Here is a 27,656-nt window from a genome sequence, read left to right on the forward strand (position 1 = left end):
TGAAAATCCCAATAATCGTGTTCATCATACCTCCTTCAATTATAATTCACACTAAAGTCTAAAGCCACAACACACGACTTCATCTTTTTAAGGTATTAAAATCACTTCATTAACTGTCATTAATTGCAATTTATTGGATTCTTTTTAATTTATTAATTTAATAGTGCACAATACAGTATTAGCTTTGAATTTTAGGTTAAAAAGTTTCATTAAGGGAAAAGTGAATAGGGACAAGTGTTGCATTATTTCTTATGAAAGGAACTGTCCTGCTGTATTTTCCAGCTATTTAGGCCATATTAACAAGTGTGAGATATAGGCCGGATACAGACAGGTAGACATCATTGATTGCACAACAACACATTTATTTACAATTATTTATAAGTCAGTGACACACACATCCCAGTCCTGCAGCACCAATCACCCACAAGTCCAGGCCCTTACACAATGCCTCTCTTCTCTCTTCTGGCCCGCCTCCACTCCTCTCCTCCGAGCTCTGTCCTCTTCCACCCGACCCCAGCCATCGAATGGTGGAAGGCGGCCCCTTTTATTACCACCCGGACGTGCTCCAAGTGCCTCCCGATAATCTTCCGCCGGCACTCCCAAGTGTGGAGGAAGTACCGGCTGCACAACCAGAAGCACTCCGGGTGTCCCTGGTCTTCTTCCCTCCCAGCACTTCTGGGTGTGGCGGAAGTGCTGAGGGCCAGGGCTCCTCAGGCATTGGGGCGCCCCTTGGCGGTGGCCACGGGCCCCTGTAGGGTTGAACTTCCAAGCTCCATTCCTATGGTCCCTAAAGCCACCAGGGCGGTCACCCCCTCAAGGTCTGGAGAAGGCACAAGCCCTCCTCCGGTCCTCCTGGGCATCCCGGCTTGGTAGCACCCCCAGCCACTCGCCACACAAGATACAACAATAATGATTCATTTTATTTATATAGCGCCTTATGGCATGGGCTTGCTGTAAAATGAGTTGAGTTTTGCTTTCTACTATGTCTGTTTTGTTGTACAGCATAGGCCATTTTTCGCCTGCATCAGCTCCTTTTATCAGTTGCCTTTTTCCAAAAAACAGACCTCAGTGTCTTACTTTTTCCTGGATGGAGACCCACCCTTAATTCACCTTTAATACTCTGGCTACACCCTCACTAGCATGTTTTTGTTTTAAAACACAGCCAGTAGTTTCCATTTTCACCTTTTGTTCACACAACACTGCCGTTTCTAACCCCTGAAAAGGGAGATGCACACAAATGAAGATGCCGGCTTGGTATTGCAGTGTGGACAGGTAAAAAAGTAAACTTGTGAAAATACAGACACTAATCACGGTCTGATTTGTTTATACTTATTATGCAGATATCCCTGATTGAATCCTGCTCATTACAATGTTTCATTCTCTGATTAGTCACCTTTTACAGAAGAAAACCGTATTCCAACTTAGTGGGCATAGAAGGGATGCTTTCCATGGTGCCTATGGGGTTGTTTACCTGTATACATCTGCATGCTACGTTCATGCGCAAAAGGCAATTAGTTTGCTGGTCGCTACAGTTTTGTAATAAATTCCTTGGCCGGAGGTGTTTCTATCCCTTCAAGGAATTTTTTTTTCACTGATGCTCACATTCCCAGTGGAGGTGAGTCACTACGTCATGTGCATTTTTTGTCATGTTAGTGTGGAGAGAGAGAGTTTTGTGAACAATGTAAAAACGCTAATGTGGATGGAGATCGTTTTTGTTTTAGAAAAAGCTGTTTTTAAATGAAGTAGTAGTGGGATGTATACTCTGGTGAGAATTCTCCAGCAGAATTGCTATTTCTGCTCTTCCACTCATTATAACATGCCTGGCACGTGTTACTACGCTGTTTCATTTAATCTTACCATTTCTTTTTCATTGTGCATAGCCCATGATGCTTTAATTCAAGCTCACATTTAAAAAGCACTTGCTGCACTTAGATTATGTTACAAACCGAATGCTTAATTACTTTGAAAGGGAAAATAAAACCAATTAAAAAGAAAGCTGCGATGCCTTTGAATTTAAAAATCTGCAACATTATTAGTTTTTATTATAGAAATCTTTTCTTGAATCAAATGATTGCTATTAAAAGAGTAATAATCAATATAAAACTTGAGAAATTCATATCTTCTTTGATAATAGTAATTAGTTATAGATTATGGTATTCACTGTCAAAAATGTTCTCATGGGAGCAGTACTGTAATTGTACATACTGAGATCTACCATGTATAAGAATAGTACTGTGAACTTTCTCACAGCCTTGTGAGAGCTGGAAAACAGTCCCATGTGTACAGTTAATTCCCCAAAGGTAATAGGAATGTTTAAAAAATCTAGAAGAAGTGTTCTGAATTATGGTGTTTAGATAGGACTAAAATGCTAATTTATGTTTAAAGGATTTACCAAATGTTCATCTTCAGGTCAGTTTAAATGTACAAAAAATCACAGTAACAGTGAATATTTAGCCACTCAGCTTATGTTTGTTGTGCTCTACGTTTGGTTTTAAATGTAAAAGCCTGCTTGCGTGTGAAGCAAACTTAGACAGATACTGAGAAATGCACATTTGTCGATCTGTCTAGTTTTAGAATTCACTTTTTTCTGCAATGTCCCAAGTCTTTCCTTTACCCACTCTCAATTTAAAATGTTTAATTTCTTTTTAAAAAATAGTGTAGGGTGAGGTATCATGTTAGCAACTATGGATACAATGAGAACTGAAGCAAAATGGCACCTTTTATTGGCTAACTAATCTGTTCAGTTAGCCAATAATAAGTGTCATTTTGCTTTAGTTCTCATTTTTAAAAAATGAAAGGCACGCCAATTCAGTCCACGGCACTCTCAAGATACTTTTCTTTCAAGTTGGTGCCAAGCCTTCTATCAGAAGAGCCTTTTTTTTTTTAACTTAGAATCAACTGGCAGGGAAATGAAGGAACATCTTTTGCCTCAGCAATGTGTGAAATATCTGAGTGTTGCTGGATCATGGCAGTGTTGGTGTTCCTTTGTTTTTTGGGAGAGTGGGGGCTCTGCTCAATGCCTCTCCTCAAAATACAAATTTGTTTCTAGTAATAAAGAAATACAAAGCCATTCGTTTTCTAACTTAAAAAATAATGTAGAAATTTGTTAGGGCTCAGGCTGTCACATTAGTAGTATTTCTCATAAATCTGTAGAATATTGTTGAAAAATTTGCTGCAGAAAAGGGCAGTGTCTACTTAATATACTTAAAAGTATAGTATTTGCTTACACCCAAATTATGCTACTGATTAAAACAAATTCTATATTTTGTATGTGTTACTTAAGACCATGTTACATTGTACAACTTTCCAGCAATTTTCAGTCATAGTCTTCACTTACATAATCTTTCATGGTTGGTGGCAGTCTGGGTGGCATGCTCCTGTAAGGGCAATGTCACCTAATCTGGCATACCCAGTGGCTCACTCCAACTAGTCCATGATTCCTCCTGACAAAATCAAACCGGTTTGTTTTGGTCTTTAGTCATGGGGGCTCTGTGTGCAAAAAAGCTGACAAATAATTAATGCTCAGCCAGAAATACAATGGATATAATGCAGCAACGAAGAATAAGTTTTGGACCACACAAACAGAAGAGAAGTTCGCTTGCCTGGTGTCTCTTGTTTTACTTACCATGAGAGTTTGGAAAAAAATGGGTAGAGTTTGCTGCTGAACTCTAACTACCTGTTAACCCTTAAATGTACCAAGCTAATGGCAGTCAGAAAAAGGGGCGAGCAGGTCTGTGCTAAAAAGTCATCTTACAGTTGCTAAATTTGACATGCCCCTCAATTACCAGTTGTGTAAACTTATACAGTCTGGCTACGAGATCAGCAAGAGCACTCGGCAAGTGTGACATCCCCTCTGACTGGAAGTCATTTTATGTGACATTGGCTTTACCACAAATGATTTGTAGCAATGGCTGTGGAGAACTGAGATAAAATGTGCATCTATGGAGACAATATCAAAAACCAACAGCAAACATTATCAAAACTAAAAATCTCATGTAACATAATCCACGTGTCAGATCATCCAGTTGTATCCTCACAGCAAACAACACAAATATATTTTGTGCTGAAATACTGTTAAATTCATACTTCTGGAAAGTCACAATAGTTCATGAACAGGAAAAATAGAGGGGATCATGCTTTTGAATGGAAGATCGTCCTCTCATTCATTGGTCAATATTTCCCGAGGCCTCTTTTCTTCTTTTCTGAGGCCAGATGTGGGTCTTCTGTTCAAAAGCTGTGTTCTGTTTAAATGCTCTTCTATCTAATTCTAATTGTATCAGGAATTTTCTCAATGAAAACATGACGTTAGACTTCTATTTTCCATCACTACAAACAAGGTGGATAAGTAATAAATACAGAAATTATAATTTTCAGTGGATTATTCCTTTAAATAGCTTTCAACCTCTTTTTAAGATCCAGTTCCCAGGCAAAGTATAGGCTATCATGATCAAGAGGATGGCATTTTTTGGTGGGATAAAAATTCTTACAAAAGGGTAAAATATTGTAGAGCTGACTGGTGTATATGGCTTTCCTTAACTTCACTGATTGACCACAAATCTCTTTCTCTCTTTTTCTCTTGGCTGATGAGATTTCTTGGTGCAGTGAGAGGCCTTCTCATTACATTTGTGCGTGCCATTGTCAGTGTTGAAAGAAGAAACATTCTGTTTAACCTCTTTGCAATATGTTTATTCCATTAAAACAAGTCAAAAACACTGATTATTTTTTTAACTAGGAAAATGTTATTACTTGTAACAGAAACACATAAATACAAAAAAATCAACATAAACACAGTAGCACAGGTATGTGGATTTAGTACATGTGTGACATGTTTTAAAATAGTCAGCAGTGTTGTTTCACATTTCCCCTGACATGAACATTAACAGTTTCTGCATTCTGAACAGTGCTTAGGAGGCTAACGTCATTGTTGTCTTTTTGCTTGATTGCAATTATTTTGCCTTTCTGTGATGCACCTAGTTGCACTACGGTGAACCGTTAGGTGACCAAATTTACTACACATATCACAGTGGTTTGTTTACAGAGTGCCTTATGCATCATTTTCATTATTTGTGTCAATGTCTAATGACTAATTCACATTGTCATCACTGTCGCTTAATTCATCTAATGGTTCAGTTTCAGTTTGTTCTAAAACTAACTTTACAGCTCCTCGTTTACACTCTATTGTGTTTTAGATGAAGGCTCCGTCGCACTCATGAATATTGATGAGTAACCTTAGAGTGGTAAAATGTATTGAAAAATTCATGATTTTTTTTTTTTTTTGCTAGATAGCAGCAGAATACTGTCCCAAGTTTTATTCAGACTTAACACTCTATATTGGATTATAACAGCTAAATCCTGATAGACATTTGTGGTTAACTGTATTTAAATAGAATTCTGTGCCCCAAAGAGTCTAAGGATTGATGCCAAGAAAGTTAAGCACTGATGTGATTCTGTGCCTGTTCACCTTTTGCATCTTGGGATTTAGCTTTTCAAATAATAGCCTTGTATGTGCTGCTGATGTATTTCTTCAAAATGGAGATGAACCCTCTTTTATTGCACTTTTTATTTGCATGAAAAGAACAAATATGACTTTACTACAGCCATTGATAACTTGCAGTGTGTTTTAGTGCTTTGTCAAGTAATGTTTGCAACCTGTGATGTAATTTCTTGCTGGTAGTGAGACTCACACAAACACACAAATAGAGAGTAAGCTAAACAACTGTTGGAACAAGTGGATGGCATTTCTGATTGGAGTGGAGGCTAGCCAAGGTAAGTAAATCTTACATCTCTGTAACCCAGGTCTTCTCCTCCTATATATATATATATATATATATATATATATATATACATTAATATATATATATATATACATTAATATATATATATATATATACATTAATATATATATATATACATTAATATATATATATATACATTAATATATATACATTAATATATATATATATAATATATAGTATATGTGTGTGTATATATATATATATATATATATATATATACTGTATATATTTATATATATATATATTTTTTTTTACAGCAGATCTTCATTCTTACTTTTCTCATCATGTTTTACAGATGTGTTCTGAGTCTCCTGCTTTTTCATCTTGTCCTTGCACATTTTTTCCCAGACCTAACAATTTATTTTTCTTCACTGGTAGTTCACTTAACTTTACTTTGAGGTTGCTATGTGTTTTCTGCAGTGTCACAAGATGAATTATTAGTCTTTGTTTCAAAATTGCTCCTGCCACTTAGTCTAAAAACTTCCATCACACACCATCTTTTTTTCGTCCCTTTATACCTGTGACACCCTTTCAAGTCTTTTTACATTGCTGCCTGTGCTCATGTCTGGATACTCAACATCCTTTACCTAGATCCAATCAGAATTGAAAGAGAGACATGTTTGGTGTTTGTACTGTACAGTTGCAGCATTTAATCTTTATTTTTGGTTATTGCTGGAAATGTAGCAACCTCTATAGCTCCACACCTCATTAGTGTAATCCAGTGTATATATTAGTCCTTTTTTTTAGTTTACACATTTGTCATTAAGTTATAATCCACTACAGTATTATAAGAAAAGATTTGTTCAACTTAATTTTATGATTTTATGTCAATAAAAAACATTTTTATATACATTGGAATAGAAGAGGCATGTATTTCTGAAGAGTAATAAACTGGGAATGGCTGCTTATCCAATTCAGAGTTATAAGTAATTATTATGTATACCACCAGCCTTTGGCAGAAGTTGGGAACTAATCAGAGGCACGTCATCCTATCACAGGGCACAGTCACACACCCACTTACACAAGGCCAGATCCCAGTCAGACATGTTTATGGATAGTGAGGGCAAAACTGGAGTACCTACTTCACAGGGACAGTTCTACAAAAGGCTTTAAAGCTGTGATGCAGCAGCACTAAACACTCTACCACTTGGCTACCGCTAGGGTGGTGTTGCAGTCTTTTTAATGTGCAGTATGGAACATTTTTTACTTAATTTTTAATTTACTCATTTGACTTAAATTATTAGTTTTACTTAGTGTTTTGACTGAAAATATTAAAATGAGGCTGCTGACAACATTTAGGAAAATATGGAAAGAATATTTTTATGTTAAACTATCTTGAACAGTTACGTAGTTTCCTTTTAACAGGGAATGTGCATTGGCAATTTTTTCTATTGTGTTATTTGCAGTATTTCATATTAATGCAATGGTATTGAAAGTGGTAGCCCATTCAAGCTAGAATTTCACTGTATGCACATAACACGGCAGCATGGTGGTACAGTGGTAGTGCTGCCACCTTGCAATGAGGAAACTATCCTGGGGTTTAACCCTATCCTGAGAGCTTCCTGTATGGAGCTTACATGTTCTCCCCATGTTTACACGGGTGTCCTCCCACAGTTCAAAAGCCTTCAGTTAAGGTGGATTGGTGATGCTTAATGTGCTCTTAATATGCATGGATGTGTGTTTTCATTCCATTTTGGACTGGCATTCTGGCCAGAGATGTTCCCCGCAATCCTGTTCCAGATAAGTGGCTTTCAGAAATTGATGGATGGATGACCCTCTAACAATAGTTGTCATTGTAGTAATTTTTAGGGTGTCTTGGAACTGTTTATGGTCAATATTCTGTTCAGAGTCTTGTATCTGACACATTAAACACTAAGAGTGTGACATCCATTTTAATCTGCTTACCAGATATAACCATGGAAGTACTGAGCATAATATTTGATTTTGTGACGGAGGAGTACTTATCCACACAAAAGATTAAAGAAAGCCTCAGCCTTCTGCTAATTGATAGCCTTCCCTACTGAGTCTGCGCTACTTAAATGATGGAAGAAGATATATCACCTTGTAGCCATTTCTGTATGGAAAATTATTCATGCCAAAATTAAATGCAATCCTTGTTGCATTTAAATTTGGCATGATTTTATCATGCCATAATTAGTAACATTTCAACCAAATGATATATTGCTTTTCACTATGGCAAGGATTTTTTGTGTTATATTAAAATACAATGCAAATGTGTATTGCAGTTTAATTAATATCCACATGTTTTAACCCAAAGCAGAGCAAACATATGCCACTCACTAATCAGCCAAAACTGAATGTAATCAAATGATCAATCAGCGTTTAAAGGTAGGGCAAGAGGCATCATCAATTGGGGTAAAAGGCATTGTACTTCTAAATATTCTGTGTTCTGGCGGCAAGCATGAGTTTTGTCAATATGGAATGATTAACTGAAACGGTGATTGGTATGTTCTAGGTCTCGCTATCAAAAGCATACTCATATGTTACGTTGTCTAAATAATGTTACACTTGCCTTATATCATATTGTCAAATTCCTTTTCTTATAGTCTGACTGATGTCAAGAAGTTTAGCAGTGGCCAGTACTGTCATCCCTATCTGCAAGTATTAACAAACAATATTTAGAGGATAATTGGTATACGGACACCCAAGTTGATTATCTACATAATTGTATGCTGCAGCTTTTTGGGACATGAGCTCTTTTATGCATTTGAAAAGTTCTTACTGTAGCAGTTGGAAATTCTTATCCTGTTGCTGCTTCTATTACATCATCTCTGCCCAGCAACCAGTTGACCCAGGAGAGAGGGAATTCGTCATTTACATCAACAGCTCCACCTGTTTATTAAGACAGCGGGTCCCCTGAATGATCATCTTCTCATTCCCCATCGTTTGCATAGGGTGAACACAATTGTGATTGGTAAAACTTTTACCCTGACTGTTGATGCCCCTTTCAACACCTTTTGATGCTGATTGCTCATTTGATTACATGAGGTGCGTTTACATACAGCTCAATAACCTGGTTATTCACAGAAACCTGGTTCCTAAAATGTCATGTAAACCCTTATTCTGATTAGATAAACTATTCTTATTGTCCTCTAAGAAACCCAGTTAACAGAGGTAGATTTTTCTGCGAATAACCCATTTATTTGGCCATGTACACCCTTAATGGGGTTACTGTTGAGGGTTTTGTAGTCTATACATGTCCATTGCACTCTGTCTGCCCACACATGTATTTGTTTCCACATGCTTTCAGCAGCCATGGGTAGAAGTGTCCACAAGACACATTACCAGAGGTGAAAGCTCGGGAGATCACTTTCTTCTGGCTAAAATGATCTGTCTCAGTATTTGAAATTGCTAAATTTAAGCTGGTGAGCTAATTGTACTATGCTAAACTCGGCAACACGGTCTTAACAACAGTATGGTAACATGTTTAAAAGTAACATGCATTCAGATATGATGTCAGATTACTTTCTAAAGTAAGTGGTAACCTAATGCAATACTTATTAAAGTAATAATGCCTGAGTTATTGTTATTCCTGCAGCACTGGGTGTAAGGCAAGCACACATACTGGGTCCTTTGCTGGGCGCAGTCACACAGCCAAGCACAACAGATTTTGCTGCATGCAATCTGGTAACAGAAACCTGTAAATAAAATGTTAATTTGACTAAACATATTTATAAAATACAAGAAAATTATCACAGGTGTCATGCTTATTTTTAGGTTCATATTGGCTGATAATGATGTTTAACTGTCTTTTTGCACAGTTTGATGACATGGAGTGTTTTGACATAGGAGAATTCCCGCAGATTACTTGTGCATGTAAATGCAGATTTTTAGGAAACCAGGTTTCTATCTTAATCAGGTTATTCATCTTATCCCGATTATGTGAGTGCATGTAAATGTACTCAGCATTTTGGCATGATTAATGTGTGGTCTTGAATCAAAATGCAATATACTTGGAGAAGTCACTTAACAAAATGTAATACGTTTGCCTTGTTTTTAGATATGACATGCATTCTGTGGACCAGAATTAAAATGCAATATGCTTTTTAGTTGCATTTTAGACTAACACAGATATAATCATTCATTTGATGTGAATGTTTCTAATTATGTCAAGATAAAACCTTGCCAAACCAAAATGCATTGCATGCATATGTAATGCATAGCAACATAGTTAACATGTTGGATTGCATTTCATTTTAACATGAATAATCTCCAAAGTTTCTGGGGCTTCAGCGTCGTAAATGCCGTCTAGTCCATGAAATGCTGCAACTGTATATCTACAATCCCATTTTGGTAGTGTAATGCAACAACTAGACTTCATTTAACTAATAATAGTTAATGTAATTTCCAAAAGTTTTATAACAACTCTGCTTTGCAGTGGAAGTGCAAGTCTAACTTTGCTCTCTGTTCTAGGCCTTTTGCATTTCTTCCCCTGATAATTTATTTCATCCCTTACCAGTAACGCACAGATTTTCACAGCTCAGTGCAGTTCTCTTCAGGATGAAATTTAGTATCATGATAATAAATTTTAATTTCTCAATTCTGTTAAATGGTTCTTTTTATTTTAAAGGAATCTAACAATGTTAACTTTTAAAAGCAGTGATAGCTACTTTATATGGTTTTTCATTTTCTCAAACCGCAAAATGTCACCCAGAAGCATGTAGCCCCTGGCAAGTATGTGTGTGTGTGTTTAGTTGCCAAGCTTAATAAGTCAGAGACAGACTGAGCAAATGTTTGCAGATTTTCACTTGTGGACCCCCATTTTTATGGCTGCTTTCCAAGGCCTGAATCGTTTAACAAGTGTTGTGAGTATCTCTCTGTATTTCTTGTATTTCTGACAATGACACGGATGACCTGAATGCATCCAATATCCAGCTGCACTGATGAGGGTTGTGCCCACAGCCTGTGAATCCCTTGCCACACTGAGTGGCGTTGTCTGTCAATGCACCACTGTAAACAGTAAGGCTGGTGTCCTTAATCAATGCAACATTTTAAATTGCTGTCTGGTGTTCATAGAGCCATTTATACTAATGTTACAGCTTTATGTGATATTTTTTTCCCTTTTTTCTTGTTGAGCACAAAGGAGCACTTTACTGTACACCATTTCAAATGATTTGTTAAGTTCCTTTTTTTTTCTCCAAACAACTAACAAATGTATTTGTGTTTTTACCCAAAACCGTTAGCTGGGTTTTTGATCAAGATTGTCCCCCCCATCACATAAAGTTGTATTGGCACGATTATAAAACTGTTTTCTTCTTCCCTACCTTAAACAGGCATGATCCATTGTATATTGTGAATGTTAACAAACATTTGAAAGCTTTCAACATAAGTTCATTATTGGAGAATGAAATGTGGCATGTGAGATAACTCTCATCTTTTCCTTTCCTTTCATGGCATTCATTTCATTTTGGCTCACAGGAATGCACTAAACCTCAGGTATTGTAACAATTCTATGTAAAACATGTACTAACCCTGACCTCTGTCTCTGTCTCACTATGTACGATTTTCTTTATAGGTGGCTTGTCACTTCCTTAACCCTGTCTAGTTTTGTCTCTTTTTATGTCTTTGTATTTTTTTTATGAATTTGTCAGAAGCCTTTTAAAAAAATATAATATACATACAATACTAGTCACTGACAAGGGAATGCTAATTTATAGATGTCATTCTTAGGTTGACCACATTTGTAGTACTGCAGCATGGGTCAGGAGTCAATACCAAAAAAATAATAACATAACAAAGCACCTGAAATCCAGGATTGGTAAGATTGGAACAAACTGTAGAGGTGCAGAGAAAACACAGATTGGTAAGGGAAAGGTTCTGTATAAACAAAATGTATTGTTATTATTATTATTATTATTATTGTTATTAAAAAACCAAAGTGCTATTTTGTCACTTTGTGGAAGATGGATCTTCAAGAGACATCTGAATAACAGTTGGCTGAGACTAGTTTGGATGTTCCTGCTAAGCACTTTCAGTATCCTCCTAAAACTAAAGTATAGTGTACAGTTTTAATTCCTCCAGAGAGAACAACAACAGTTTGGGTAGGACATCATAAAGGAAGATATGAAGTAAGCAATAATTGGAGGTAGTGAGTACCAGAGACATGCAGTGATTCTTAGGCCAGAATAACTATTTTTATGTAGCTCCTACCAGCCATAGAAAGGTATCGGAATGAGTGAAACATTGGAGTTACAGTTGTGGTTAAATGTTTACGTACAGTGATACAATGGATATATATGTCAAGCCAGTATAAGGCTTTCAGTGATTTCTACAAGTGTTCTTTTTCAGTGACAGAATGATTTTACAATATACATCTTTATTAGAAAAAAAAAAAATAAAAAACAATATTAGCCCACAAGTTTTAATTTTTTGTGGGATTTCTGAACCCATCACAGGGTCAAATTATACACACAGGTTCAAAACATATATGGTACAACACACTGTCACTTAGCATGTTTCACCTTAATCAGGCGCTTCTGGCAGAATTCTGGTTGGATATTTGATTACTCTTTTAGTAAGAATTTGTAGAGTTCAGCCAAATTGATTGGTTTCCTTTCATGGACATGACTTGTAAACACAGTCCACATATTTCAATATGGTTGAGGTCAGGACACTTGCTAGACTGATTTAGCCATTCCAAAAACCAGCTTTTACAGTATGTATGTCTATGGTCATTGTCCTATTGGAATGCCCAATTGTGCTTATGCTGAAGAATTCTGAAGGTGTGGTTACCGTTCTTTATTATTTCAACCACTGTGTGCCAAATTCTGCTGGCCGCAAAAAAAGCCATGGATGCTACCACTACCATGCTTAACTCTTTGCACAATGTTCTTGGGGTTAAATGCCTTACACTTAACTTAACTTACCACTTAATTAATGATCCAAGTAGGTAGGCGTATATGTTTGACCCTGTATGTATAATTTTGACTGTGTAATACAGTGATCCCTCCTCAATCATGGGGGTTGCATTCCAGAACCCCCCGTGAAAGATAAAATCTGCGAAGTAAAAACCATACGTTTATATTGCTATTTTTATATTGTCACGTTTGGGTCACAGATTTACACCGAAACACAGGAGGTTGTAGAGACAGGGACTTTACAACACTGCAAACAAACATTTGCCTCTTTTTCAAAAGTTTAAACTGTGCTCCATGACAAGACAGAGATTACAGTTCCCTCTCACAATTAAAAGAATGCAAACATATCTTCCTCTTCAAAGGAGTGTGCATCAGGAGCAGAGAATGTCAGAGAAAGAGAGAGACTGAGAGAGAAAAGCAAACAATAAAAAATCAATAGGTGCTATTCGGGCTTTTAAGTATGCGAAGCACCGTGTGGGAAGCATATCATATATCATTGAGGAGTTTCATTTAATACATAATAGTGCTCTGATTGGGTAGCTTCTCAGCCATCCACCAATAGTGTCCCTTGTATGAATTCAACTGGGCAAACCAACTGAGGAAGCATGTACCATAAATAAAAAGACCCATTGTCCACAGAAATCCGCGAACCAGTGAAAAATCTGTGATATATATTTAGATATGCTTGCATATAAAATCCGCAATAGAGTGAAGCCGCGAAAGTCGAACTGCGATATAGCAAGGGATCACTGTACTGCCAGAAAACCCACAATAAATTAAAACTTGTAAGCTAATTTGTGATTTTTATTTTGTATTAAAGGCGTACAAACATTATGCCACAGAAAAAGAACAGCTGTTGAATTCTTTGAAATACTCCCCTTATATACATGTCCATTACATGAGTGTATGTAAGCTTTTTACCACAACTGTACTGTATGCTGGTGTAGCAAATCATGAGAATGCACAAGATGGGCAGCAGCCTTCTTGATGAGGTAGAGGATGAAATGCTGTGGAACAAAAAGTTTAACAAGCTTAGCTAATAAGAGAGTCAGGAAAGATTTCCTGGGATTTTATAACTGTTACCCTTGAATTAACCATGCTGACAGATCACAGGGTGGATTGAAGACTTTTAAATTCAAACTCATGTCATATCTAGTCTGCTTTTTTGAATTCAATATGTTTATCTCCAGCAAACCGAATTATACAAGATTGGTTGTCAGATTATTTTTAGCAGTATCACAAAAAGTTTTCATCTTCCCTATTAAGGGTTATCTACTTTCTTTGGCTTTTCAGAAACAGGTATTACATTTTTCATTAATCAGTGTTTGAATGTTGTCAGAGTTGTATGCTTGACTTGTACATATTTTTATATATTCTGCTAAATGATAATGGTGGGATTTGTGTTTATTGAATTTCAATCATTGAAAACTGTCATAAAATAAATGAGCTGTGTATTAACCTTTGTGGACAATAGATCTACCATGTTTTGAGTTTATTACTTGCTTTGTTTTGTCCATTAAACAATTGATGATGTGTAATAATGATGTGTATTTTTTGCATCTGTTTAAACATATTTAAAATATGTGTTAAAGCTAAGGCAATTTAAGTTTCCATTTATTATCTCTTTATTTTTCCATTTATTTTGGAGAGTGAAAAGCAAATGTATTCTTCAGCTACATTCTGCTTGTGAATGTTTATGCGTGCGCAGCAGCTCAGATTTCTGACCCTGGTTTGTGCTTCTGTGTGGTCTTTACATTCCCTTTTTCAAATTCCATTCTTGACCACTTGTATGTGTTTTCAAGCTTGGGAGATGAGTCGGCTTTAAATGTTCATGGGATTTTATCTGCATAAATTTGTCTTCTCCATATTCAGGAACACACAGTGCTTATCACAGTAAACCTAACTCTTTATATGTATGTCATCATTTATACATTCTGTTTGTCACTGTATGAAATCCAAAATTGGACATTATACTTAAGCTCTTGAAAATGCTGACGTTGTATTCATGTTATAAGATGATTATTTTTCTGACATAATTTTTTAAATTTGGAAATAGATTACTGTTTTAAATATGTATATTAGTATATGCTCATTGGAATGCAAAGTAAGAGGCAGCATTAAGTTTTAACCTTTTGTAAAATCAGGCAAATAAATTGGTAGACTCTCTCACAAGTACAAGCTTACTCATTCATTTTATGAAAAAAAACTTCCATTCCATGAAGGGGTCTCAGAGTGCTGGAAGCAGCCCTTAGTCCCTGAAATAATATCATAAGAAATTAAATAAGCAAGTAATGCTAGAAGCTCTTTCTACAAGCTGATCAACTGCCGTGATGCTCCTTTCTGCCCTGAGACCACACACTTAACATAAAACCAGAAGGGGCACTTGCTGTTAACTGTGAAGGCATTTAACACACATTGTCCTTGGTCTTTTGACACATTCTCTGACATGAGAGGACAGACTCGATTTTACTGCCACAAGACATAAATAAACCTTGTGATGTTTAGTGATAAGAATAAATAGATCCATCCACTATTTAACCCTTTAAGGGGGTTACAGGAAGCAACTGATCCAGGATAGGGTGCTAGTCCGTTACATTAAATTAATTTACTCTCAAACCTATATTAGGTCAATTTATAATTACTAATTAAACTAACATACATGTCCTTGAGAGAAAAACCTGAGACAGAGAGATCCTGGTATGTAAGATGCACTACAACAGAGCCTATCCTGACCTGCATAAAATCATGGCAGGAAATCAACCCTGTGTGGCACTATTTTACAGTGCTCTTTGGATTATAGTATGTCTCTTTAGAATTGGCATTTTATAATATTTCAATATTGGAGTTAAAATGCAGCTATCAAACACATTGCTATGAATAAATAAATGGTCAGTCCAGTCAAAAATACAATCTATCTAGTAAATCACAAAAAAAATAAGATTGTTAAACTTACGCAGGACATATACTGTGTGATTTTTGGCATAATTTCATTTGACTTTATTAATTTATGATTTGCAGTTGACAAATGATTTCCTGAGTCAGCCTGAATTTCAGCTTCATTGTCCAACATTTCAAGTTCAATATGGAAGGGGTTGTGATGCCTGATCTCATCTTGTGATTGAGCTGTCATATAATAAGAGAAATTTCTGTCATGTCAGAAACTTCAGTTGAATGTCTTGTAGTGTGATCAGTCACACAAGCCGGTTTTCTGATGTCACTATAAAATTGCAGTATATTGTAAATTAGGATTCATTTTAATATTTTTGATTTCAAAAAGCTGGCTATCATATAGCAACACACATGCAACTAAACTTCTAATGACAAAAGCATCTGAGGAAATCTTTACTGGAAGAACCCAAAAAATCCACACACAAGGATATATTAACACTAACTACATACCTCTAATTCTCTGTTTAAAATAGACAGACCATAGTGTCCATGCCTTAACCATCTGCGAGTACAGTTACATCTTTTTTTTTTTTTTGTACTTCCATAGCACAGTATGGCAAGAGTCTGGAATGCTGCTCATTTTTCTTGACATTTTGAGAAGCCTGTGGCCATCATGTTTTTTGGAATGTATAAAAACTGTCTGTTGAAGCCATGTACATGTATTTTCTGAGAAACACGTCATAGCATGTCAATTAGACCGATCGTGATCATGCAGTTTGAGCATGTATACGACTGGTGACTGTTGTATAGTGTGTGTAATCGTTTAACCACGATTTTTCAAAGTACAACAGTGTACGCCTGGCATTAAGTAGCACTAAAATCCCCAACTTTACAAAAGACAGAGACCTAGTTAATAACAACAAGTTCATTATATTATACTTTCTCACTTTGATTAAAACAAAAGAAGTTAATATTGAGTTGGCAATTAATGTAACACACATATCTTCGAGAGTTAGAACAAAATCTGTAGTACCTGCAGAAAAATCTTCACAGACTGTGCCCAAACTGGTATTGAGTCGCAGGGCTGTAGAGCTGTGAATCAGCAGCACTAAACATGGGAATAAATGTTTTAAATAAATATAACTTTCCCCACAAAAAAACACTGTAATTACAGGTTTCCTGTACTAAAGATACATAAAGATGCTGCCTAACACTATTCAGAGAAACTTCAGATTATAGAATGTAGTGAATACAGTTGACAGCTGTATTCACTGTCAAACTGAATTACTCACTGCCTTGAGTTATATAATTTAAAAACCACAGAAAGAATAAAAAAATAATACATTGCTGTGAAACTACAAGGGAGAGTACCCTTTGATATATGGCCCTGAAAAACTGTGTATGAAATTGTAATGTAGAAAAAGCAATTTGCTGTGTGTTAAGTGGATGGAGTCCAGAGACAGTCAGTCAGCTTTTTAAATGTTAAATGTTCATCTCTTCATCTGTTGTCTAGAATGCTTATCCACTTCTCATTTCTATTATGACATTTGTGTTTAATTAAAATAATAAATTCATATTGTAAGAATCAGTTTAACTGCAAAATTAAGTAAAATGGGCTTTTTTTTTAGCTCAATCAGGGTGGTAGTATAAACCAAATGAGATAACCAAAGGTCTAGTCTGTAGGAAAAACTTTATGTACCTTACTATAAAAAATGATTTTGGCTTTGCCCATGCATGTTAATGTACTTTAAGTAGTGCTGTAGGTATCTTTATCAAGGACTGTCTGGTTGGTGGTTTAATTTATTTTACTAGTAACACTGTGATTTAGTGATTCATTATCAAACAGAAATACACTATATGGCCAAAGGTTTGTGGACATCTGATCATCACACCTATGTGAGCCTGTTGGACATCCTATTCTAAAACCATACAGTAGGTATTAATTTAAAATGGCTCTTCATTTGCAGCTATAAGCGCCTGCACATTTCTGGGAAGGCTTTCCACAACATTGTGGAGTACGTCTTTGGAAAGTAGTGCCCGTTCAATGGCATTGTAAAGTCAGGTACATAGATGTATGTTGGACGAGTAGACCTGGTTCATAAGTGGTATTCCAGTTCATCCCAAAGGTGTTCAGTTGGGTTGATGTTAGGGCTCTGTGCAGGTTAAAATTCTTTACACCAAATACATCAGACCATGTCTTTATGGACCTTCCTTTGTCCACAGGGGCACAGTCATGCTTGAACAGTTGTCTTGTATGCTGTAGCATAAACAATAACCCCCACTGGAACAAAGCGGCCTAGCCAAAACCCTGAAAAACATCTTGGAAGAGTGGCCACATGCTTATGTCCAAATAGTGTAAATTCTAAATAAACTCAGTACTTTTTAGGCTGCATGCTGAGTTTTTTTTTTTTTTTATAGTGCTGGGATAGATTCTGAATTGTCATTACCCTGCAGTTTAAGATCAGTGGATGTTTAAGCTTGTTCCATGGCACATTTTTTTTAAGTTTGCCCTGCTGTACTAGATATCACCAAAATAATACAATATATGTTTCATATGTGGATAATATATATTGTTGAGGTTTCATTGTGCTATTATGAATGTACTGAAAGTATTATTGTAATTACTTATGTTAATGGTCCATTAAATAAATTAAAGCTTTTGATCACATCTTGTGTCCATTGGCTTTTAATAGCTCCAGTTCTTTGGCACTGCATAGCTGAATGATTCTGGCACTGTAACACTGGGATGTAAGCCAGATAGAAAGTGCCAGCTGCGTTTTCATTGTGGGATATGTAGTATTAGTATTAGTGTTTTGGATTTTTTTTTTTAAATTTTTTTATACAATGATCTGCTGCTTATTTTAACCTTTACTTTTTGGTCAGTAGGTAATGGTACTTTGTTCAGTGCAATGGCTAAAGGAAAGAGAAAAACAAAGAGCACCTTAACATCCTATAAATGTTAAATGTTTAAACAAATGTTTCTATCAGTGAGAGTAAATTATGATATTGTAATTTGCCTAAATGAATTTCATCCTTCAGGGGGTATCTGATGTGTCTCTCTTCATTTTCCATTGTGTGGCCCAGAGTTTGATTTATCCAGGCAATGTTGCAGTAAAACAATAGAATTTTCTCCACACAGTAAAAGAGATTAGTGCACTGTATCAAGTTTGAGCATTTATTTTTCCACAGAAAAGCACTTTGTGGTTTCTTCATATACCATTTAATATGCTATAGATATTTGCTGTGTAAATTCTATTTGTTTTTCTGTTAATGGTTGACATTTTGTCCCAAATTAAACATCCAAATTAAACATCCAAAAATTAACCACAGCTCATTGCTACATTATCCTGTTCCTGCTCTTTATGGTTTAACTTTGCATTGATAATTTAAGAAACTTGCAGAGAGGCAAATACAGCTCAGTAACATCAAAGATTCTTTTTATGTGTGTTGCACAGCTGCTAATTATGGCATTTGATGCTGCTCTCCCATTTCTTGTTTCCCAGCATCATGCATCTCCTGTTAGTCATCGGGCATTTTGTTACGCAGGCAGTGTTCAGTTTAGCCTGGTACCAGGGGACTGTGGGAGAGTGCACATGTCTCTGATGGTGTTACCAGAGCGCTGCTTGTAGGTCGTCTGCTTTAGTGAATGACATCATCCCTATTGTGAAAACCTGTTGGGAATTGGTGTGTGCCCCAGCCCCCTTTGGAGCACTCATGGGTAATCATGGTAAATGCCGGTGAAACACAGACTGGGATTGTTTGTTTTGAAGCTTTTTCTCCTCTGTTTTTAAAATCTTCTATAAACCTCCCTATCTGCCTCCTGCTAGGAATAACAGGAAATATATCCGTATTATTTCAAAAGAAAAGTAGCAGTTTAGACCTATTAAAGTGGCTGTTTGGTTGCTTTATCAATACTTTCCCTCTGACCGAGCTGATCAAAGTAAAATACTGTCTTGAAAGTGCTATTATGCGCATATGCAGTGCATACACAATTTGTCTTACATTGTAAATCCACAAAAAAGGTTGTTTCAAATAACATTTTCAGAGAGAATAGCTTTTCAGTGTGGAAACAATAACTTACTTGTGTGAAATGTACTTGTAGGAGGCATAAGATATGCAGCTAAGTGTTCATTAGTGTCCACTAAAACATGATGTTCTTTTATATGAACAAGGCCCTAAATTTCTAGCTTGGCATCTGTTGCTTTATGTGCTAATATTAGACAAGCCTTCTTCAGTTGCTTTTTTCCTGTGTTCTCCGCTCCGCTCTGCACGTTTGCCATATTCTGGCTGAATGCAAAGTCGTGTACAGTGTTTGTAGCATTACCGTGGCAAAATAGATTATTTTGTATTACTCCCTTTTTATAAAAGTAAAGGATTGTGTAAAAGGTTGATTATTTATGGCAGAGAGTATTAATAAAAGGTTCTGTGTTTTCACTGACAGAAGTTGAGGCAGTTGGCAATTCTCACTTACTGTAGTAGTATAGAGGAAATAGTCTATAGCTCTAAAGTGTATTCATTGTATTCATTTATCTGTTACACTGAACTGTATTCATTATATTCATTTATCTGTTACACTGGACAACGAAGATTTTGTTTTCTGAACACTTTTGACTGTATTTCATGGATTTTGCCCTGCTGATTACAAAATCAACCTTAAATTTTCCTGTCACATACTGCTTTCATTGAAATCGCCTATTTTCGGGATTTCCTTTCATATTATAAGTATACTTGTACAGTACAAAAAATACAACTTTAACATCTGTGGTCATCTAAGGGTGCGCTTAACGTTCTGGGCCTGGGTACGCTTTCATCATGACCATACGACTTTGTGTAAAGTCAAAACAAGATCCGAACACTAAGTGACAGCATTCATGTCAAAATGATTTCACTTATTTTGTGGTTGTTTTGGAGTTGTGTAGGGCAGGATGACACTCAAACCTCTTACAGATTTATTGAGTGTGCAACGCACAATTTTGCTATTAATTGTGCTGCACGTACGAGAAGATTTTCACAGTGACAAATTATGTTAAGAGAGAAATTTGCAGCTTTTCTTGCCAACTACAATTCATTTTCATGTGTAAGGTAAGAATAAAAACCTGTTTTTAACTCAAAAGATATTGAATGAAATGAAATAGCACTCTTTGACATGTCGCATCATTGATATCATGTCTGATTTTTGTGCTCAGGTACATTTAGCAATCACATTGTTCCCGAATGCTACCGAACCCTGCTTGGGCCAATCTCTTCCAAGTAGGCCATGATACAGTACGGTTGGCCCGGCACAGAACTGTCACACTAGTCAAACAAACTAGACTTTACAAGGTTACATGCAGACAAACGTGCTCGGGCACAGAACCAATTGCCAGTGTGAGTATACCCTAAAAGTAGTGGCACTTCTATTAGGATTGCAGCTTGCATATATCAAGTACTGCTGTTCATTTGTGAATGGGTCAGCTATGCTAAAGTGTCTCATTACTGTAAAAAAATAACTGGCCACTTTGTACACATTTGATTCTAGGATAGAAAAATGTGGCACATAAGCAACTTGTCGACTCAACAAAAATATTTTTTTTATCTCTCCTTCATGTAAAACTTGAAAGCAATGAGTATAAAAGATTTCCATATTCGAGACAGCGGTTGCCACAAATAACTGATGTGAAAATTAAGAAAGGCATTTAAATTGGTCTACAAGTAAGACACGTCATCAGTGACAATTGGTTCAAAGATCTGCTAGTGGAGCATTCAGGACCAAACCCGGAGTGAGATTCAGTTCCATCTGCAGGTACATGATGCTCACACTGACACATTCAAGGCCATTTGTCAGTCACTGATGAACCTCTTTAACAGTACCATGTGTTTGTCTTGTGAGAGGAAACATAGGTATGAGAAGAATGCATAGACTCACACAATCCTATAACAAGAATGGGATTCATGATTCTTATACATAACTGTTTTAAAATAGGAAATGTACATATGAAACAAAAATACTTTCTCCTCTTGTACAACTGTGTTTTACAGTCTGAGCATTTTTATTTAAAGCATTTGTGACCTGTGGGGTGAGTCTCAAAAGCCCCAAACACCAGACACATCTACACCAACCAAGTTCAGGGTTCAATTAAATTGATTTATTGTAAATAAAATAACACAGGCTTTTCAGACAGGTTCTCCCTTCCTCCTCCTCCTCCTCCTCCCAGCTCCCCTAATGAGGTGGAGTAGCATCCGTTCATTGCTAGACCCTGGGAGTATTTCCAGTGCCCCAACATTGTCGCCAAGAAGGAGTTCCTGCACAGGCAAAAGCCTCCATTCCCATACAGACCTGTGGTTGTCTGAATGGGAGCACCATAACAGGAAATCTGCTGCTACCCTGCTTACTGGGGAAATATATGGCCCTGGCAAGGAAACTGCATTCAACTCAGAGGGCATGCCTGTCTATCCATGTCTTTCACACAGTGAATGTAGAATGCTATTGTGGTGAGTTTATTGTGTTTGCACAGCCGTATTTGTTTCATTGTAACATTCCCGAGATCTACTCAATCCAATCCATTGTCACAGGCGCTTGGAGGCTATTATGACAACACTGGGTAAAAAAAAAAAAAAAAAATTGAAGACCACATTGGCCTCAAAACATTATACCCTTCTGAGGAATTCTAAGTTTTAAAAGATTATAATCCATTACATATAATAAAATAGGTCTTATATATTAATTTTATTTCAGTATCCCAATGAACTCCAGGCATGTGTTTCTGCGATCATGTGTGTTATTAACTGCTACCAGACTAAAGATCATTCAAACATCAATTGGTAGGACATTTGTCTTATCCTTATTGATTAAGACTTCAGAGCCAGAAAGTGAAATGAGTACTTGTCTAATCCTTGATGCCTCAAGAAACAAAAAAATGTTACATGCAACTGATCTTTGCCTAAGCAAGCATTCACTCATGTAAGCTCTAAAAAGGTCATACATCTTTTTATTAAATATCAATAAGTGTGATATTTACAGTGATGATGAGTTTCAAATGAGTTTCAAAGTCTAATTTGGACTGCCAGATTGTGTGTTTGTGTTTGTGTATGTAATAATCACGTTGGCCTACTCTACTCTGGTTGTCAATTTCTGGATGTGCTCCAAGTAAGCTTTTAAGCCTTATCAGAAATAATTTGGGACATTATTGGTAATGTTTTAAGCATTGAGAGCAATGGTAGCCCTACCTGTCAAATATATACAGAATTTGGTACGCATTATTAATGTTTAAGGTGCAATGATTTGAAGTGGTTTAGTATTGTTGCTTTTTATAGCTCATCATAAGCTCACGTGACATTATCCAAAGACACACGTCTATTAGAACTAACAGACATACAGTATAAAGGTATGGAATTTATTAAAGCACTGCTTATTATTTCAGGTGTAATTCTTCTTATTCTTCTATAGTTATTCACATTCATATTATTATTATTTTTTTTTTTACACAAAAACTAGACTTCTCCATTTATCTAGGCTGATATAAATACATCAAATCCTAATGATTTCATTTTTTGTGAAATATTTATCTAGTATTACTTATCAATTTCTATATGGCAATAATTATTATTCTTTTGTAAGCAGAATGTAAGGAAGAATGACTTTTCCTGGAATTTGTTTCAGTGGCTTGTTTAATATCTGACATATCCAATCATTTGAAACAAAACCTGGGTGGGATTCCCTTCTATCAGTTGGTATTTGACACTGATGCATTCAAGACCAATTATCTTTGGTTTGTGAAACACAAATGATAACCATGAGATTCAGGCTTCTTCTGTAGTCAATTCTAGCTGTGCTGCATGGCTATGGCAGGTTAAAATCTAAGTAATCAACATAGACCTCATGTTTTTTTATTTGATACAGGGGTTGTCCATTTGGTCTGGTATTATAATATGCACCCAATCTCTTTCTGTGACTGCTGCCTTTTCCTCTTCAGATAAAGCCGTCCATTCTCAGAGCTTCTTCTTAACAGTACTTGTCAGACTGACCACTCTTAGTAGTTGATTTGTTTTGCCGGTTATTGGTACCATACTGGCCTGGTTTAACGGCTCTAGCCTAATCCCATCGGGGCTTTGTTTTCCAGACGTGCATATCAGTTTATTATTTTCACTCATTCATTTTCCTCAACGTGAAGTTATCAGTCATTAGTATTACAGCTATAAACCTCATTCACGTGGATAGAGCAGGTGTTAGAAAGTCACTACCACAATACTTCCACATATTTTGCCTATTTAAAATTTTTCTTCCTGACTCTAGCAACCGGACAGATGCACAGACACACACAGACACTTGTTCTTTTGTTGAGGTGGTTAGGAAAATGTAAATATGAAAGTTTATTCTCTTTTATAAGGCAATGGACTAATATGAAATAATAATTTCGATAATAATTATAATATTGCAGACCCTCGTGACCCTGTGTTAGGGTATAGCGAGTTGGAAGATGACTGACTGACTAATTATAATGTTGCTTTAATATTATTACATTGCATTTTAACAAAATGTCATATATGAACTGATGATGTTGCATCCCCCTGCCCCCATGTAAAAATGTAAAAATCATCAATAAGTAGTCAGTTTAAATCTAAAATGATCTTTGAAAACCTCCAAGTGCTAAAAGACAACATAAATGTATTAATATTATGGCAGAATAATGCACATTATCGTACAGAACCAGTACACTATTTTGAAGCTTCAGGGTTGCTGCAACATCTCCACAAATTATAAAATGGAGCAGCTATTATAAATCTCTGAAATTAGTCAAAAGAAAAATCTCATTTTATTATTAAGCAGACTGTAATGACTGGAAAAGCTGCTGATTATAATTGTATTATTTTCGAGTAGCTAATGGTGCCATAGACTTTTCTTTAAATTAATGCTCCACCCAAAATTTATATTTTTTATATTACTTACCCCATGTATTTTGTATTGATGGCTGAGAAAAAATAATCTCATGTTTTATGGAGAACAAAGAATAAAAAGTTTATGTTTTAATACTAAAACATGCATAAGCACTTCCAATAATGCCCACTAGAGGAGGGGTATACCGACAAACACAGACACCTTGCAAAAATATAAAGGTTTTATTTCCACAAATGATCCTCTGTGGTACTGTGAAAATCCAAAGAACATGATCACAAAATGGAGTTGCTTAAAACAGAAGGCAGTGTAAACAAACAAAGTCCTAAATCACAAATCCAGAGCTAAAACAGGTCAGAAATCCAAAAAGAACCTCAAAAACATCACAAAAGCACAGTAAAGCACAAGAACTCCCCAAAACTCTATAGCGCATTGAAAATGAAATGAACTGAATTGCAGGGAACTATGGAAGACATTCCAAATATATAGGGCAGAGGGAAGTTCCTGGCATTGATTGACAGGTGGCCCCGCCTCTTGGGGAATACCCACAAAACATATGCAACATAGCTGAAGCAGCATGTATGAAAGATCAAATACAAAGAATGCACATACTTAACAAAAGCAACATTAACTTAAATAAATGGCACAAAAAAGATGTGAAACACAACTTTAAACCCTAGTCAGGGAGGAATTCTGGCTGAAACATGACAAATATAAGCTAATGGGAGAACAGTGCTGTACAATAGCAAATGAGCAAATGATGTGATAAGCAACAATGGAGAAAAGCAAGTTACATGGGACTGAATTTTTGCATGGAGGATGTCCTTTTTCCTTTATTCATTGGTCAAAATTCAAAACGTCAGTTCCATATAACTTGTATTTACTGTTTATGATATGCACTGGTTTTTACAGATGTGTTTATGAATATTTTAGTAAAAAATGTTTGTGTTTTGCATGTTCTGAACAAATGATTTCATAACTGACGTGGATTATGAGACAAGTAATTTGAGATTGTTTGCTGTTGTACAGTACCATTGATTTTTTTTTTGATTTTTTTATTCTTTGCTCTGAACACATAGGGATAGTAACATATACGAAAAATATGTAAAAGGGTGCAGATTTCAATTAAATTCACCTTAATGGACCCAAACATTAAATGCAGAGAAAATAGACCTGAGGGATCCATACTTATATGTGGGCCTTGTAAAAACAAGTTATTAATATATTTTAATGCCCATAAAGGCAATCAGTCATAAGTTACAGGTTAACCTTGTATCTTAATTTGCTAATGATGCCATTTTTAATTTATAACTTCACGTAGTGTCTAGCAGAAATATTTAAATGCTGCTAAGTCACATTGATTTGAAGCCACTGGGACAATGAATTTGAGTATGCAAGAAATTATTTTTTTTTTCTGTTTTGTAGGTTCAAATTGTTATATTACAGTTTGATGATTGGCACCTTTTGCCAAGTGAGTTCGTGAAAAGATTAACTTCCTTCTGAACAGAGTAGCCTGCAGGAACTGGTAATAAAACGCAGTGCTGAGGAAATCCAGGCCAGGACATAAATAAAACCTGTGGGGACCAAAGCAGGATTGAGCTTTCATTACTGGTGACATGTCTCCAGGCCTTTTTCACAGGTTTAAATGTGTATGATTATTTATAAAGTCAAAAAAGATACTTGCAGCTGTTTGAGTCAAGTGTTTTGGGTGTTGTATGCCTAAAACCCTTTTTTCCTGCTTTAGTTCTGTGTAATACCCATTTAGAGAGGTTAGGAGCATGTGTTGATTGATACAGCACATTACCATACTCACCACATGACAAACCAACTCAGGATCCCACATTAGAACCCAAGTGCAGCCATGCAATAAGTGACACCTCAGCACCACACTAGTTTAGAAGGATTGGAACCAGTGTGAGTTTTTTTATGGTAGCTGGAGTGCCAGTTCTGCCACCAACCCATACACATTTAGCCATTTTAAATTGATAAGCAAAACAGTTTTTTCCAAGTCCTTTGGTGTTTGAATGAGCACCCATGCTGTGGACTTTGTACATTATCCCCATTGTCTGTGTAAGTTTCAGAGATATGTGAGGAATCCCAAATTGGCTTTATAGTAATTTGGATGTGTCATGAGTGGGTCGTGCATGTGGCTGATTTCTGCATTTCACCCAGCAAAAAGCTGTTTCAGAATGTTATGTTTCAGTTTCAAAAAGATACATTTTAAAATTGAACTAAGAAAATCATATTTCCAGGCCTTGCTTTATTTGCACTTGTGTTTCACTCACATGAGCTTATTGCTTATTTCATAGAAAGAGAATTGAAATTTAAGAGAGGAGTGAGTAAATCTTTTCGATTACCCATTTTCTTCATAGCTGCCCCATATGGACTAGATAAAATAATCACCCTGCTATTGCATTTTTTTTTCTCTGGAAGGCAGGCAGGCAGGCATTAGATATACACAGCTTAGGTGGATGGTGTCAATCCCCTTAACTTTAATAAGAGTAAATGGTGCCTATGTGAAAATTAATCCTTGCAGAAAGATACATAACAAACATGTTTTATTGTGTTACAGGGGCTGGTTTTAAAAATTGATCAAGGGTGCTTGCATTTTTGTAAGATATGTATTATAGGTAAAGATTACTCTTTAAATGGACTGACCCATTTTGCTAACCTTTTTTAACTGAGGATAAGTGTTTTTGTAGAGCTTTTAAGCCACAATGCTAAGGAGAAAATAGCTACTGTGTGAACCAGAGAGGAATGTGTGAACATTTTTAAAATATTACTTCTGTGGGTGTTTTGAGATAATATATTTTTGTTTTGTGCAATTCCCTGGGAAAGATGAATCTACCGTAGCTTTTATACTTGTAAATAACTCAGTAATGGCATTAAAATATTTTGTAATATCTTTAGATATAATGATTTATCCTGAGTGCTGCTTCTGATTTCAGATTTTGCTCTCTGTGCTTTCTATATAGATATGCTATATACAGTGCATCCGGAAAGTATTCACAGCACATCACTTTTTCCACATTTTGTTATGTTACAGCCTTATTCCAAAATGGATTAAAATCATTTTTTTCCTCGGAATTCTACACACAACACCCCATAATGACAACGTAAAAAAAGTTTACTTGAGGTTTTTTGCAAATTTATTAAAAATAAAAAAAACTGAGAAATCACATGATAAGTATTCACAGCCTTTGCTCAATACTTTATCGATGC

General features: G+C 36.0%; 1 protein-coding gene across 9 annotated transcripts in view; it reads left to right on the forward strand.

Annotated features, from left to right (window-relative positions):
• Positions 1-27,656, forward strand: part of rapgef2 (Rap guanine nucleotide exchange factor (GEF) 2) — a 388,985-nt gene that overhangs the window by 238,970 nt on the left and 122,359 nt on the right. For 7 of the 9 annotated variants that reach the window (XM_039750324.1, XM_039750318.1, XM_039750321.1 and 4 more), the window contains one exon: positions 11,235-11,252. The exons of the other annotated variants lie outside the window; for them this stretch is intronic. In XM_039750324.1, the coding sequence (XP_039606258.1) occupies positions 11,235-11,252 (18 nt within the window). The remainder of the gene's footprint in view (positions 1-11,234; positions 11,253-27,656) is intronic. 9 annotated transcript variants of the gene reach the window in all.

The sequence above is a fragment of the Polypterus senegalus genome, chromosome 4 (assembly GCF_016835505.1).
Source record: "Polypterus senegalus isolate Bchr_013 chromosome 4, ASM1683550v1, whole genome shotgun sequence".
Lineage (NCBI taxonomy): Eukaryota > Metazoa > Chordata > Cladistia > Polypteriformes > Polypteridae > Polypterus > Polypterus senegalus.